The 16,575-nt window shown below is 48.0% G+C and overlaps 1 protein-coding gene across 1 annotated transcript in view; it reads right to left on the bottom strand.

Annotated features, from left to right (window-relative positions):
- LOC144782234 (TATA element modulatory factor-like) overlaps nucleotides 1-16,575 on the bottom strand; it is a 316,861-nt gene that overhangs the window by 145,818 nt on the left and 154,468 nt on the right. Inside the window, exon 9 of the mRNA XM_078661477.1 lies at nucleotides 15,784-15,876. Within this exon, the coding sequence (XP_078517603.1) occupies nucleotides 15,784-15,876 (93 nt within the window). The remainder of the gene's footprint in view (nucleotides 1-15,783; nucleotides 15,877-16,575) is intronic.

The raw sequence follows: 16,575 nt of genomic DNA, 5'->3' as shown, positions 1-16,575 counted from the left end.
GGCAAGAAGGACCAACGTCCGCATCATAGGACTGCCGGAACTATGGGAAGGCGGAGAGGCGGCGGAGCGCATGGAGAGCTGGCTTATGGACTTATTGCCGGAGGGCACCCTCTCTCAGCACTTTGTGGTAGAAAGGGCCCACCGGGTGCCGACGAGACCTCCTCCCACGGGCTCCAACCCCAGTCCCATGCTTATTCGCGTCCTCAATTATCGAGATCGCGATGCCATTTTGAGAAAGACCAGAAAACTGTCGGACATTAGCGTCAAGAACGCTAAGATCATGTTCTTCCCTGACTACACGGTTCAAGTCCAACGCCAACGCCACTCTTTCCTGGCAGTGAAACAACGCCTCCGCCGCCTGGCACTGAAATACTCCCTTCTCTTTCCAGCGCGCCTACGTGTGGTGGCCCGGGACAAAACTCATTTTTTCAATACCCCTGAAGCGGTTAAGGCCTGGCTAGACTCGGGCATGGATACAAGTCCTGGTGAGCTGTCATCACGGGCGCAACGTGACCGGGGGCCTTGGCGACGCCGCCGGCGTCGACCCTCGCCGATAACATTGACGAACACAGGGACGGAGATAGGTCCCACTCCTGAACTCGCACAAAACGAACAGCAGGAGGCCCTTCGGATGGTGGCGGTGATCAGAGGTTTGTTGGAAGCGGAACAAGATCTGGAAGCCAGCCCTAGCGCTATCACAAGTGACGATGAGCGCATTTATGGAATACCAGACTCACAGGTCTCGGCGGAACTACCGGATGTTACCCCGCAAACTGTTGACATTGTCCACTGAACACTTGACTCCTTTTCACCTCGCCTTGGGGACTCAAGCATTTGTTTTTGTTATAACTCCTCTGAGGCGCTGCTGACGCTGTCCTGCTTACGGAGGGAAGACTGGACCTGGAGATGTTGATCCTGCGAATCCGGCTCCCCCTGTCCAGATGTGACTTGAATGCTCACACTGTCGGTGAGTCATGGGGTAACATTGTAGGGGTGGACGGACCCCTGGAGGTGAGTGCAGCATTGGGATCCAACCTGGAACATTATAGGATGGTTGACCCACGGACCCGGGAGCTCCGAGACCCCCATGTGCTGGGAGTCTTCACTGGAACTGGGCTGGCTGTCGGGACCTGCCTGTGGGGGGGGGGGCCTCAACCTGACCACGAGATGCCTGTGTAAAGAGAGCGCCAGGCGCTCAGCACACCCCCATTGATCTCAAGGATTCTTTCGCTCATAGGAGTGTTTGGACAACATGTTTCGCTGTCGACCTTTTGGCATTGTGTTTTTGTTTCCCTTGTTTACAGGGTTGGTTGATTCTTTCTTTCTCCCTTGCATTTTATTTGTGACGTACTGGCTTATGAAACAGTATTTAGATATCATGTGTGGGTGCTTACCGTGTTGGGTGGGTCTGCCGGGTGCTGGGGAGGGTGGGGGGGGGTTGGACAAAGGGGGGATGAGAAAACGGATTTGCAATGACTGCGATGAAATTTTGCACCTGGAATGTGCAAGGGATGCACACGCCCTCACGTCGCTACCAGATTAATTCATATCTCAAACGACATAATGTCCAAATTGCGCTATTGCAGGAGACTCATTTGACCGCTCCGGAGGTGTTAACGTTATGCCGTAGATGGCGGGGACAATTACATGCAACAGGTTGTTCGGCATTCGCACGGGGAGCATTAGTCTGGATACGACCTGGGGTCCCCTTTGCACTTTCCCACTCCATAATATACACGGAGGGTAGGTATGTGGTACTTCATGGTAGATTGGATGACCACTTCATAGTCCTTGCTTCCCTATATGCTCCTAATACCGACCAAGGTCAATTTTTTACACAACTATCGACGGTACTAGCTCCGTGGCATGGAATGCCGCTCCTGCTCGGGGGCGACTATAACGCGGTCTTGGACGTTGCTTTGGACCGCTCCTTCCCTCCCCTAGCCAGCGCACCTGTAGTAGGGGCAATGAGGGCACTCACAGACTGGGCGGTACAGTGGGACCTACATGACGCTTGGCGCAGCCATCATCCCCAGGAAAAAGTAAATTCATATTATTCAGGCGCCCACACACTACACGTCCGGTTGGACAGATACATGTTGACAAGTGACTTATTACCTCACGTCACTGACACCAGTTACCTTGGCCGTACTCAATCGGACCACAATCCTCACACCCTTGACTTTACTTGGGTACGCCCCCACCCATCGGTACCAACCCGTATAGGGAGGCACTGTCGCACCGCCTATTGCAGTACTTCGAAGACAACAATGGTACTGCGTCCACCCCACAATTCGAATGGGATGCATTTAAAGTAGTCATCCGGGACCACTGTCTGGGCATGCAGGCAGGTATGCGAAAGCAGATAGAGACGGAATTGACACAGACCGAATCTGAACTACTGGAGGGAGAACGTGAGGCGGCAGGGGGAGACTTAGGGGCTTTGCAGACAGCCAGGGAAGGACATAGACAACTGTTAGACAGGTTGAAGAATCTGAACTATGCTGCCCACTAGGCGCGAACACATCGCCTAGGTGACAAGCCTGGTAGACTGCCATCATGGCTGATTAGACTCAACACTCAGACCACGCCGGTGATGGCTGTACGCACTACCCTAAACACCATTGTTTACACTCAGAGGGCTATTCACGAGGCCATCACGACACACTATGAAGGCCTTTACTGCTCTCGTCTTCGCAACTCACCGGACGACCTCTCGGCATACCTGTTGGCCTGGCCATCGCCAGCAGCCACCGATATGCAGCGGCTAGAATTGGAAGCGTCGCTCACAGCGGAAGAACTGCGGACGATTATCTTTTCCCTCTCCAATGGCAAGTCTCCGGGACCAGACGGATTGCCCGCGGAGTTCTATAAAGCTTACTCCGTTGGACTCATCCCCGAACTGCTACGCATATATAGGGCGGCAATTACAGATTCTGCCCTCCCACCTTCCCTAAACGAGGCGAACCTAATGTCCCTCCTAAAGCCGGGCAGAGATGAGCTCAGTTTGGGCTCGTATAGACCACTGGCTCTCCTCAACACCGACTACAAAATCCTGGCGTCCACGCTGGCCCAACGACTGGCCCCCCTAGTGCCAGGCTTTGGGCACACTGACCAGAATGGCTTTGTACCAACTCGCAGCACGTCATATAACATCAGACGCCTGTTCAGAATCCAAAGTCTAGCTACGACCCAATGGCCTTCCTCGGGGTGCCTGGTCCTTGACCTCGAAAAGGCGTTTGATTCTGTGGCCCTACCTGCGGTTGGTGCTGGAGCAGTTTGGCTTGGGTGATACTTTCCTCCAGATGGTGGAACTCCTGTACCGGGAACCTACAGTGCGAGTCCGCACGGGGAAACTGCTATCAGACCCTATCCGAGTGTGCAGAGGCACTAGACAGGGGTGTCCTCTTTCTCCCTTAATATTTGCACTTATGATGGAACCCCAGGCGCGCGGCTCCGTGCCTTTGGAGCTGACTGGGCCATCCCTCTTGCCGACGGGCTACATGCAGTATCACTATACGCAGATGACCTGCTCCTCTACCTCAGGGACCTGACCTGTTTCCCGCGTGTACTATCCGATGTATTTCGCGAATTTGGGCAGATGTTGGGGCTTAAGGTTAACTGGGCAAAGTCCGGAGTCTATTCCTTTGCTGCCGACACGCCATAAACATAGTGGTGTTGGGTGAACGACTTGTCTGGTACCAGACCACTTTCCGCTACTTGGGAGTACACGTATACCGTAACCCCACGGATATGCTAGATGGCAATCTGGTGTGGGCAGTTTCATCACTCATGGCTCAGGTGACATTTTGGAACTCCCTCCCACTTAATATCCCAAGTCGCATCACGTTGACAAAAATGATAGTGCTGCCTAAATTATTGTACTTCTATGCCAACATTCCTGTTTATGACCCTATGACCCGGCCAGAATATTTCGGGAGTTAGAAACCCTAACCAGACGTCTGCTATGGAACATGGGGTGACCCCGGGTAGCCCTAAAGACATTGTATGCCTCGGCTGAGAGTGGTGGATTGGCGGTTCCCAACCAGGAACTCTGTAGCTGGGCCGCCAGATAATAATGGGTGACCTACTGGCTGAGCTGGAAAAATCTTGGAGATACTGCTACGGAGGACGTAGTTCTGACAATGGCACAAGTCCATGCGTTATTCCACCCTTTAGCCAGAGCCAGATGCCCAAAGCAAATACACCTAGCGACAGCGCGGAAATGCTATACGAGGAGCTTGAAGCTTACAAACTCCATTAAACCATATGCTCCAAATCTACCCTTGCTGGGGCTGCCCTGGGAAGGTGGCACTCTCATAGAGGCTATATTAAGTAGCTGGACCAGAGCTGGCCTGGAGGGACTGGGGGACTTGTTCTCTGAAGGTGCACTACTACCATTTGAAACGCTGGCGGCCACCTCGGGGCTACCAGTCGGACAATTCCTCACACATGCGCGATCATACGCTCATTCTCGCAGATCTGGGGCGATCTCACAGACGAGCCACCCACCCATCTGTTGATGCAGTATCTACATGTGATGGGGAATGGTTCCCACATTGTCCATTGGTTGGCGCAGGCCCTACATACACACACCCAGTTCTCCGCATGGCGCTTGCGTGACAAATGGACTGAGGATAGGGGACGGGACTGGACTGATGGGGAATGGATGAGGGTGTTGGCGGGAGTGTTGAACATCCCGCGCAACTCCCGTTTTAAAACTATCCAATACTTCCTCATACACCGTGCGTATTTATCTCCGGATAAAATAAATCGCTATTTTAACCTTGACACGACGGCGTGCCCCAGGTGTAGGCTAGTGGATGCAAACTTTTTGCATATGCTCAGGGCATGTCCACACCTACACAGCTATTGGACAACAGTATCAACCTCCCTGGCGGCGTCCACCGGGGGAAGCCTACCAAACACATGGGAGGCTTGTCTACTGGGCCTGTATAAGCGAGCAAAACAGTCGAAAGCCCAGGCTAGGTTCTGGGACCTTGGATTAATAACGGCAAAGAGACTTGTCACAAAACGCTGTAAAATGGCGAGCCTCCCCAGGCCATACACTGGCGCACTTCATTTGCTACCTGGGTGCAAGCAGAAAGTGTAGCCCTACACAGGGAAGAAACAGCAGGGATCCGCTTGTACCCGATAGCTCAGACCTGGGATGACACCCGGATTGCTTTTCACCGAGTGTACATACAAGGCGGGATCACATAGAGGCTCCTCCAACCGAGCGCCGCCTGCCCCCCTTCTTTCTTCCTTCCTCCTTCCTCCCCTCCCTCCCTTCCTCTAGGCTACCTATTGACCCTCCCCCCATCCCTCCAGACGGGGGCCCTCCTTGGAAGTTCCCCCCCCATCGCCGCCGCCCTTCGGCCACTGCACACGGCACTGGACGACATCCGCTACGGACACGACTACACATGCACTTACCCCCACCCGTAGCCCTGTCTCATTTGTTTAAATGCAAGCTTCTTATTTCGTTTATATTCCCCCCTTCCTCCCTATTTTATTTTCTCCCCTTCTGTTGGCTTACAGCCCCTATTTTCACAAGTTATTAAATCACTATTTATTGTTCTGAGCAAATGATATTGAATGTTGATTATTCGCAGGTCTTTTTCTAGCGCTCTGCGGGGTGACTATAGGACGACGTTGGCAACTCAGTCGTGGATAGCACCCTTAGGATGAGTGCGATACTTAGGGACATAACGTAAGGGGCATGCCCCGCGACTGGGAGACGTGTAAGGGGCATGCCCCGCGACTGGGAGACGATGACTATCGCTACACTTGTTTCATCAATGCGGTAGCACCCTGCCTGCCCGGCTTTCCCCCATTATAAAGCTTTTTGAGATTTAGATATTACTTATTATCAGAGACGCACTACACCTGTCTTGCTTAGTGCTCTTTCGTCAGTCCTCTGGCGCAATCAATCTCTACTCATTGGCCACCTTATTGGCATAGATATCCCCGCCATACAGACGTTCATTTTCTACCGGATGAAACTGGGCAGAGCTATAATACCAGCAAACTGTTGTCATGGAGAAGAAAACAAGTTACTTACCTGTAACTTCAGTTATCCAGTATTGGTATCTTTCATAGATTCACATGCCTGAATCATTCCCCGTCGTCGAGGCGGGAGTCCCACGGTAAATAAAAAAGCAGTGCCAAAAGCACTTTGTAGTAGTAGGCCCTAGAAAAGGCATGAGCCCTAGATTATAGTAGCCTATCTACATCATTATGCTAAAAAGACCAAAGTCTTTGCTCCAACCAATCAGCTTACAGCACCCTCTAGAACCTTCCCTGCAGAGCCAGCTCTCCTCAGATTTTCGTTAGCACAAGTGGGAACAAGTATCCCGAACTTAGAGAACTGAACTCTCCGGGGAGGAGGGTGGGTGCATGTGAATCTATGAAAGATACCAATACTGGATAACTGAAGTTACAGGTAAGTAACTTGTTTTCTTATCCAGTATTGGGGAATCTTTCATAGATTCACATGCCTGAATCAGAATAGCAAGCAGTAAGCCAGGCAAAGTCGGTTGCGGATGGTGGGAGACTTATTGTAGTGCACCCCCATGAATGTGTGATAAACAACCAAGAATCGCCTTAGAATGATCTATTAATAAATCATGTCCATATTCACATAGAAATTGTGCAATATCCTTCTTGAAAGGAACTTTAAGCATCATAAAAAACACACAATATGTCACCATATGTTTGCATATTATAAACAATGTACTGAATTGAGAGTACAGTATATGAAATAATTCAACATTTGTACCTGAATATACTTCTTATGGAAACAGGTGACGTAAAACAGCTTGGCCCACTGCCGCATCATCCTGATTTGCTGATTGTAGGCAGTAGTGTCTTGTAAACGTGTGGACATTCTTCCATGTCGCAGCACGGCAAATGTTCTCAAGCGTCACTCCTGCAAACAAAGCTGCAGACGCTGCCATAGCTCTTGTGGAATGAGATCGAACCGACCTTGTCAATGCTCGATCAGCCTTGATATGACAGAACTGAATAGCGGATGCAATCCATCTCGAAATTGTGGCTTTAGTGACCGCTTTCCCCAATGTAGTCTGGCCATAAGCTACAAACAGTTGATCTGATTTTCTTAAAGTCTTGGTTCTCTGAAGATAGAACTTTAAGCATCGTTTGATGTCTAAGGAATGCAATGTTCTTTCAGCCGGGGTTGAAGGATTTGGAAAGAAAACTTTCAGCTTGATTGGCTCATTCAGATGAAACTGGGAAGGCACTTTTGGTATGAATGTTGGATTCGTTCGTAAAGTGACATAGTCCTGGGAGAAATGCAGAAAGGGCTCCTTTATAGTGAAGGCTTGAATTTCTCCCACTCTTCTGGCGGAAGTTAGCACTAATAACAAAGCAACCTTCCATGTTAAAAACTTTAGATCAGCTCTAAGGATGGGCTCGAACGGGTGCTTCATCAGTTGTGAGAGAACAGTGTTGAGCTCCCATTCCGGTGGTGAGGGCTTTACTGGAGGATAAGCCCGGAAAAGACCTCTCATAAATTGCTTGATTAGCGATGAAGAGCAGAGCGATTGAGTGTTAGCCATCTTCCTGTATCTGGATAAGGCCGCTAAGTGGACTTTTATTGACGAAAAAGAAAGACCAGATTGTGCCAAATGCAATAAATAGGGTAAAATTTTCTCTGCTGGTGCCTCTATAGGGTGTAAAGCACTAGTAATGCACCAGGCACAGAAACGCTTCCACTCGAGACGATACGTTTTTAACGTACTCTGGGCTCTTGCTTTCTTTAAGATGTCTCGGCAATCCTGAGGAATTTGGAGATGTTCGAATTCTAGGAAGTTAGGAGCCATACGTGCAATTTCAGCGATTGAGGGTCTGGATGAAGCACTTGACCCTTGTGTCGTGACAGCAATGTTGGGGTTACCAACAGTCTGATCGGTGGTTCTTGAGACAGTAGCATGAGTTCCTGAAACCAATACTGGCGAGGCCACTTGGGAGCAATTAGGAGAAGACGACAACTCTCCAACTTCATTTTGCGTACCACTCTTGGAATCAAAGGGATCGGAGGAAAGGCGTAAGCATAAATCCCTGACCATCGCATGGACAGGGCATTCCCCCTTGATCCCTGTTGAGGGAACCTGCTGGCGTAGTACCGGCATTTCTTGTTCTGTTGCGTCGCAAATAAATCCAACTTCAGTTTGCCCCATCTCTGAAACACTTTGTTCAACTGGCTGTTGTTCAGTTCCCACTCGTGGCAATCTGACAAGGACCTGCTCAGTTTGTCTGCTACGGTGTTGTAGAGACCTCTGACGTGTTCCGCCTTGAGAGTTATGTTATGAATTGTTAACCATTGCCATAACTCTTGGGCTTCTCTGGATAATGTGGCTGATCTCGTTCCCCCTTGCTTGTTTATATAAAACATGATTGTGGTGTTGTCCGTTCTGACCAGGACCGAGGAGCCTGCTATCCTGGGAAGGAACGCTTGAAGCGAAAGATAAATGGCTTTCAACTTTAGACTGTTGATGTGGCATTTTTTCTGCTGTTGAGACCATTTTCCTTGCACCTGTAAGTCCTGGAGATGTCCTCCCCAGCCCTCCATGGACGCATCTGTCGTCAGGATGAAATCTGGAGGAGTCTGCAAGAATGAAAGCCCCTGTTCCAGATTGTTGAGCGGAGACCACCATTGAAGAGCCTGCACCATCCTGTTGGTGACTGTGATGGTGTCTTCGAAAGAGCCAGTCGCTTGATGCCATTGACGATGTAGCTCTTCCTGTAACGGCCGCATCTTGAGACGCGCCAGTGGAATGAGGTTGATGGCCGAAGAGCACATTCCCAGAAGTGATGCAAATAGGCGAACTGAAAGTGACCTTTTTCTTGACAGTTTTATGGCCAAAGCCTGTAGTCGGAGTTGTCTCTCTCGAGACAAGAATGCCTTGCATTCTATTGTGTCCAGACAAGCTCCTAGGAACAGCAGGTTTTGCTTTGGAACCAATTGAGATTTGCTCTTGTTGATTGTGAGGCCTAGCGATTGAAAGAGATCGCAGCATATTGTAATGTTGGACTTCACTTTGTTCTTCGATGGACCTTTGATTAACCAGTCGTCCAAATACGGGAAAACCTGTACTTTTGCTGCTCGAAGAGTTGCTGCCACCGGAGCCAAGCACTTCGTAAAAATCCTTGGGGCCGACTTGAGGCCAAATGGGAGGACTTTGAACTGATAGTGGGCGCCAGCCACAGTGAAACGGAGGTATTTTCGATGTTTTGGGTGGATTGGGATGTGGAAGTATGCATCTTCCATGTCCAAGGACGCCATGTAATCTCCCTCGTTGAGGCAGCTGAGAATGTCTGAGAGGGTGACCATTCGGAATCCCTGCTTCTTGAGATATCTGTTTAAATTGCGCAGGTCTAGGATCGGTCGCCATTCCCCTGATTTCTTCTTTATGAGGAAAAAACGGGAATAGAAACCTAACCCTCTTTGATGGTTTGGAACCTTCTCTACTGCGTTCTTGAGAAGCATTGCTTGAACTTCTTTGATCAAGAAGTGAAGATGAGGGGGAGGGGGACCCCTGGGCGGAGTTGTTGGAGGTTTGGTGATGAACTCTAGGGTGTGACCATGCTGGACCAAGTCCAACACCCACTGATCCGTTGTTATTTGATGCCATTGTTGTTGAAAGGCAGAAATTTCCGCGCCCACGGGAAGGTAGGGGACTGAAAGCGGCGCCTAATTGACCTCACTGTTTCTTATGATTGTCTCGTCCTTGATTGTTTGAACGCCTTCTTCCTCCTTGGCGAGAGAAACCAGCCGATCCAGATTGTCGATACGAGGATTGATAATTCTGGCGGTATTGCTGCTGATATTGCCTGCCTTGCTGGTAATAATTTCCTCTGGACGAATAACCGCGTCCTCTAGCTCCTCTGAACGAACCTCTTTTATACTGCAATGACCCTAGCGATTTTGCAGTATCTGTATCTGTTTTAATCGCTTGGAGAGCCTCGTCGACATGTTTCCCAAAGAGGGACTCTCCGTCATATGCCATGTCTAGTACTTTCAATTGTACTTCTGGACGAAAGGTCGTGGCTTTTAACCACCCTTGACGCCTCAAGACAGCTGCTCCTGCTAACTGTCTAAAATTTGTGTTCGCAACATCTAGTGCGCAGTCGATGGATTCCTCCGCTGCGCGTTCTCCCTCTATAAGAATTTTCCTGGCTTCCTGTCTCTTGTCCTCCGAGATCAGCTCAATGAAACCCGCCATTTCGGACCACATTTGGCGATCATAGCGCCCTATAATCGCCATAGAATTTGCCGCTCTGATGGATGCTGCAGCCATGGTGGAAAACTTTTTCCCAATAAGGTCTAAGCGTCTCCCCTCTTTATCTGGTGGTGTAGAAATAGGGGTTGCTGGATTCTTTGACCTTTGTTGTGCAGCCTGAGAAATTACTGAATCCGGGCGTGGATGACCAATAAGGCACGCCGGACTAGTAAGCGGAGCACGGTACTTCTTATCAATTCTTGGCAACACAGCAGGCACAGATGCAGGGTTTTTCATTATCTTTATGCCCTCCTTCCAAATATAGTCAATGATAGGAATGGCTCTAGACACCTTCCTTGTATCCTCTTTAAAATCATGGAGAAAACACTCCGTTTGTTCCACTGTCACCGGGAGTTTAAACCTGTTTGAAGCTCTCTGCATCAGGTTATGAAACCCACCTACATCATCAGGCGGTGAATCTGAAGGCTGAGGAGTAGGAGGGGATGGGATGGGGATAACGTAGTCATCCCATGGATCTGATGAAGGTACGTTAGGCAACTCCCCGTCTTCTACTTCTTCTTCTGATGACTTATCCGGAGGGCATTCCGGTGGGGGGGGTTCCACAATTGGTGAAGGTGGCGGATTTTGAGGCGGAGGAACAGTATTATTAGGTTGAGGCATTTGTGGTGGAAAGCGTTGCTTATAGTCTGCCAACATAGCCTGTAAATCTTGTATCAAAGTAGGTGGTAACTGAGTGACTTCTGAGACCCTAGGCCGTCTCTGATGTTCCAATGCATGAGGCACTACAATATCTTCCTGGTAGTAGTGCTCAGTATAAGATTCGTCTTCATCATCATCCTGACACTTGATGATAAGTTCAGATGGATGACGCGCCACACCAAAAGCATCTTCATTATCATCGTCTTCAAAATCATCTTCTTCATCATCGGAGTAAGATTCGAGAAGATGAGAGGGCATTAGTGGCGATATATAAGAACCTTGTTGTCTCTTGTAAGACACGAGTTAAAAGTTCTTTGTTGAAATTGGCGTACAAAAAACCTGGTTTCCAGTTATAGGCTTCAGCAAAGCTGATTCCATCAGTTTTGATGGCACCAGTGACAAAGGTGCATCCGCCCGCTGAAAAGATGCCGTCGTCGACGGATTTATCGTCGACAAGGTCGACGATGAAGGATTCGTCGTCGATTGTTTTACCGTCGACGGGGCCGTCGTCGATGGGCTCGCCGTCGACGGAACCGACGTCGATGGAGCCACCATCGATGGAGCCACCGTCGATGGAGCCACCGTCGATGGAGCCACCGTCGATGGAGCCACCGTCGATGGAGCCACCGTCGATGGAGCCACCGTCGACGGAACGGTCGTCGACGGAGCAGCTGAAGACGGGCTCGTCGTCGACGGTGCTTTCTTCGTCGACGGGACGGTCGTCGATGGGGCAGCTGAAGACGGGCTCGTCGTCGACGGTGCTTTCTTCGTCGACGGGACAGTCGTCGGCGGCGGCGGCGATGACTTCGTCGACGGACTCTTTATAGACGACGAAGGCTTCGCTGACGATGATGACTTCGTCGGCGAGTCGTCTACGAGAGTTCTTTTTGCCACAATACAAATCTTAGTAGACACAATAGGTGTAGTAATAGATGTAGTGGATATCATAGCCATAGAAGAGGAGGTTGAAGTAGAGACAGTAGTCACTGGTGAAAAGACGGAAGAACTCTTACTCACAGTTTTCTTTGAAGGATCGTTGGTGGCTGAGGCTCCAGAGACAGAATGCTGGGATCTCTGTGAAGAGCCTGAAGTGGAGTGGGAGGTTTTAGCATGCTTTCTCCCCTCACTTGTCTTATCCTCTTGAGACCTCGCCCTCTTGCTAGAGGTAGAAGCTCTATCATCATCATCCGTGGAAGAGGATTTAAGCCACAAAAGGACTCTGGCCTCCCTATCCCTTAAGGTCTTAGAAGGGAAGGTACGGCAGATCTTACAGTTTTTTGCCTCATGTTTGGGATAAAGGCAATAAATGCAGTCCTTGTGCTGGTCGTCCACATAGACCCTCTTCTTCTCACAGGTTCTGCAGGGTCTAAACAAGGCCTTCTTGTCAGACATCTTGAAGCTCTGAAGAAAAGACTGAGTCAAGACTCAAGGAGACTCCCTTCCACACGACGTGTGGTGAAAATCTGAGGAGAGCTGGCTCTGCAGGGAAGGTTCTAGAGGGTGCTGTAAGCTGATTGGTTGGAGCAAAGACTTTGGTCTTTTTAGCATAATGATGTAGATAGGCTACTATAATTTAGGCCTCAGGCCTTTTCTAGGGCCTACTACTACAAAGTGCTTTTGGCACTGCTTTTTTATTTACCGTGGGACTCCCGCCTCGACGACGGGGAATGATTCAGGCATGTGAATCTATGAAAGATACCCCAATACTGGATAAGTATCTTTGTACAGCTGTATTTACCATCCTTGTCATTCTATGCTTTAACCTGATTTATATTTTTCATTTGTGTACACATATGTGGATAACGGATGTATGATGACATATCTAATCAATACTACTGCGGTACTATTCTGCTTTCCTGTATTCTATTGAAAGAAATGCAATAAAATATATTCAAACAAAAAAAGAGAAAGGACACCGAAGAGCCACAAAAGCAGAGAAAAGAGAAGAAGCAGCTGACTTGGTACCAACTCTGCTGGCCTGTCTGCATCCCTCATTGAAAACTGCGCCAAACTCGATTCGTCCTGTAGCTGTAGACTCCAGAAACTTGTGAGGACTGCCTGCCTTCGATAAAGACCCAAGACTTCCTGTGAACAGAGGACCTGTTCTCCTGCATACTGCAGGAACGCTAAAGCAAAGACTCAGAGACCTGCGGAACTGCCAAAAACCGACACCTGAAGACACCACTGCACCCACTGACTCCGGCCCAAGTTGAAGTGGTACATGGGTGTCAACAAGGTCCACTAGCTCTCCAAAGCACAAGTCCATTGTGGTTTCAGCCCTTGTGGACTCTCAGCCTGCAGCCTCTACACGCAGGCCCCCTCGAGCGTGACTGCTCTGGGTAAGAAAACCAAACGTCTAAAAACACCTCTGCAACCGTTGCCTTGGGCCGTGAAGTAGAAGACTCCCAGGTATCCCTACGTCCCACCACAGCATCAAAAAAATACACTTTTAGGTATAGAGTGACAAATAAATTATGCAAAAAAGAAGCAGAGATCTCTGGGTAGTTCTCAGGTTTTGGTGGAAAGCAGCTCCCGTATAGAGCACTTTCAACACCAGCGACACTCTAGATCTGTTCACCTCAAAGCATCACAAGCCTTGAAGCCCTCTGTCGGTTCACCCCAACTGGCCTTCCAGCCAGAGCCGGCAGCCTTTTTTTTGCAGTGACCGATCTCCATGGAAACCTACTCGGCTACCAACACTGTTTTGCACCCTGCAGCTAGCCCTCCCCGTGCCTCTGGTGGTATACTGCTGGTGCTGCCTTGGACCTTGCCCACCACTCACCTTAACTCCTGGAGACTGGTCTTTTGAGTCACTGTACTATGCCTATTTGCAAAACGTGTTCTTCTTTCCATAGGATAACATTGCAGAACTCAGAATTGCACTGTGTCCACTTTTTAAAGTGAAAAGAAGTTATATTTGAAAACATACTTACCTGAACGATTTTTCACTGATGTCTAAACTTATTTCTATAAATTCATGTGGTTCTTCTTCTTGTAATTTATTAATCATGCTGTGTATTTGCAAATGCCTTGCACTCCTCCGTGTTAAGCCTAAGGCTGCTCAACCACACTACCCACTAACAGAGCACTTAGGGAGTGCATAGCAAGCCCCAGTCTTCTCATAAGGAAACCCCTTGACTCTTTACACAGTATACCAGGACCTTTCCAGCCAAACTCTAAATAATGTCTTCAGACTGAAAGTGACACAGAAAAAGTGAATAGAACAAAATATGTTGGAAGCAGAGCCTTATCATTGACCGTCAGAAGGTATGTTACTGAGTGAAGTACACTCTTTTCTCAACCACAATTTAAGATTATTCGCCTAACCTTGAAGCTCTGTTGACTGCCAATCAAAAAATATCTGGAATTTTCATTGATCCCTTGTCTTTTTTCTAATTCCTAGTATTGAACTGTTATTTACTGCAATAACGGAGTCACCTACAGAGGGGACACTTTTTTTTATGATTCCCCTGGGATACTATAATAAAAACGTAATGGCTTAATCCTATAAAAGATGTTAAAAAAAAAACTGAGTTTTTGTGCAAAGTGTCCTAAACACTTGTCAAATGACTGACAGCTGGTGAAGTGCATATTGCTTGCAAGGCTGGAGAAATTAAGTATCAGGGCTGGAGATACACAAGTAACCCTGGAACGCCTTGGAATTTGTAAAGTCAGAATTCCGGTGGCAAAGTCTATTAACATAGCCCAGACAAGAATATAAGGATGAAGGTGGGATGTACCTGGTGCAAGAATTCCAGGAGAAGCATATTTTGAGTCCGATGACCTGAACAGCTGGCTCAACTGGTGGGTACACCTGTTAAACCAAGGAAACATCTAATACAGGATGACTCCCACCTTCCTGAGTTGGCTGCAGTAGAAGAGGTATGCAGGTGGTCAACTGAAGACTGGCAAAGGACAGGGTCAGTTGGTGCATGTCAGTGTTTCATGCTTACTGGCATTCAATTTTTGATAGCCTTTGAACAGTCAAGTACAAGAGATCAAGGTCCTAGAAAGCTAGTGATGAAGCCAGGTGAGTACTCTAATTTCAAATCGATATGGATATCTGTGGAGGTCTAGCAGTTAATTTGACAGGATTGGACCACTGTGGAGACAAGGAGAGATGTAGGCTGAACAGGAGATTGACTACAGCTGAGTCATATGGTATCATACACACAGTATCGCGAAGGGAGACGTCATCTGAGAAAACAGAACTCACTCTTGTACTCACCTAAGAAAACTCTGAAGGGAATATATGGTTTTCTCTGTAGTACGCATTAATATGACAATGCAGATTCTGTCAGGAGTTTAATACAACTTTACTCAAGCTCCGATTTGAGCTTGGAGGGCATAGGCTACAACATCACCAAAAAGCAGTAAGAAATATACATTTGTTGCAAGAAGCGAAAAAAAATGTATAAAGAAACAAAGGGTGCCGTTGCTCAAAACTTCATCAAAATGCCAGAAAAATCAATCAGCTGAATTAGGCTTTTTTGATGGATTAACTGATGAGGCACACTTTATGTGGTTGCCTAGCTCTGATCTCTCACATCATCCAGAGCAAGGTTACTAAAGTTTAGTAATATGAGTGAATCTGTAAAAATAATACTTTAATTTTAGCCTACATGCTTACAATTGTGTACTTTGGTCTACTTTTGTGTGCACCAATAAAAAACATCAATAAGCATATGTGATTCAAAATAATCTGTTTTAACATAAGTAGAAATATTAGCAGTGCTAATCAATCTGGCAACTAAGTCTCATAAATGCAAAACTAAACCTAACATACCAGAAAACCATTCTGAACTCTTAGAATATGTACCTGTTGAAGTTCCCCAATTTCTTGGCGCAAATAGTCTTCCTTTCTTGCTGCTTGATGTTCAGCCCGCTGCAACGCCAATCTCAGATCAGCCACCTGGATTGAATGGACAATAGTAAGATATTGCCATATGCTAGGGAACTTCCAGCATTGCACAACAGATTAAACAATCTTGCAAAGGCATTATTACAATGCACAAGGCCATAACCCTCATCAATTTCATGATTGTTCTCCGTGTTAGAGGACAGAACATTTGATAAAGACGGAGCAGCCTCTCAAATGCCATTACTCTCTTGAGTGGAATAGGCTTTACCTGTGACTGTGTTTAATATAGCTCCTTAAAAGAGTTGTATCTACTGGAGCATGAAATTAGACTTTTCTGCAAAGACTGTGCATCCTAACCTCTTTAACAGTGACCCTGCTGTCTGTCTGTATGATAGGCATTGCTGGGTAATTCCTTCTATTTATCACTCAGCTAGATATTGAAAGACATGAATGGTGCAGTGGTGCAAATGTACTACAACCATTGCTAAACAGTTGGTAAAATCCCTTGTGGTTGTTGGGACCACAAAGGGTAGAACTTTGAACAGGCAGAGATTTCTACTTGAGTGACAGATTGCACCCCCTTTGAGAGGCTGGGCCTCGACATTATTGGATCTATCGATCCCAAGACCACCCTGGGCAACAGGTTTAATCTGGTATGGGTAGACCATCCCTCGCCCTACCAAAAGGGTATTCCTCCGAGGACAGTGAATGCACCTGTGGTGGCTAGAGCTCTGATGGGGTTCTTTACCT

Source organism: Lissotriton helveticus, chromosome 9, assembly GCF_964261635.1.
Source record: "Lissotriton helveticus chromosome 9, aLisHel1.1, whole genome shotgun sequence".
In the NCBI taxonomy this organism is placed as follows: Eukaryota; Metazoa; Chordata; class Amphibia; order Caudata; family Salamandridae; genus Lissotriton; species Lissotriton helveticus.
This window is presented reverse-complemented; position numbering and strand designations above follow the sequence as displayed.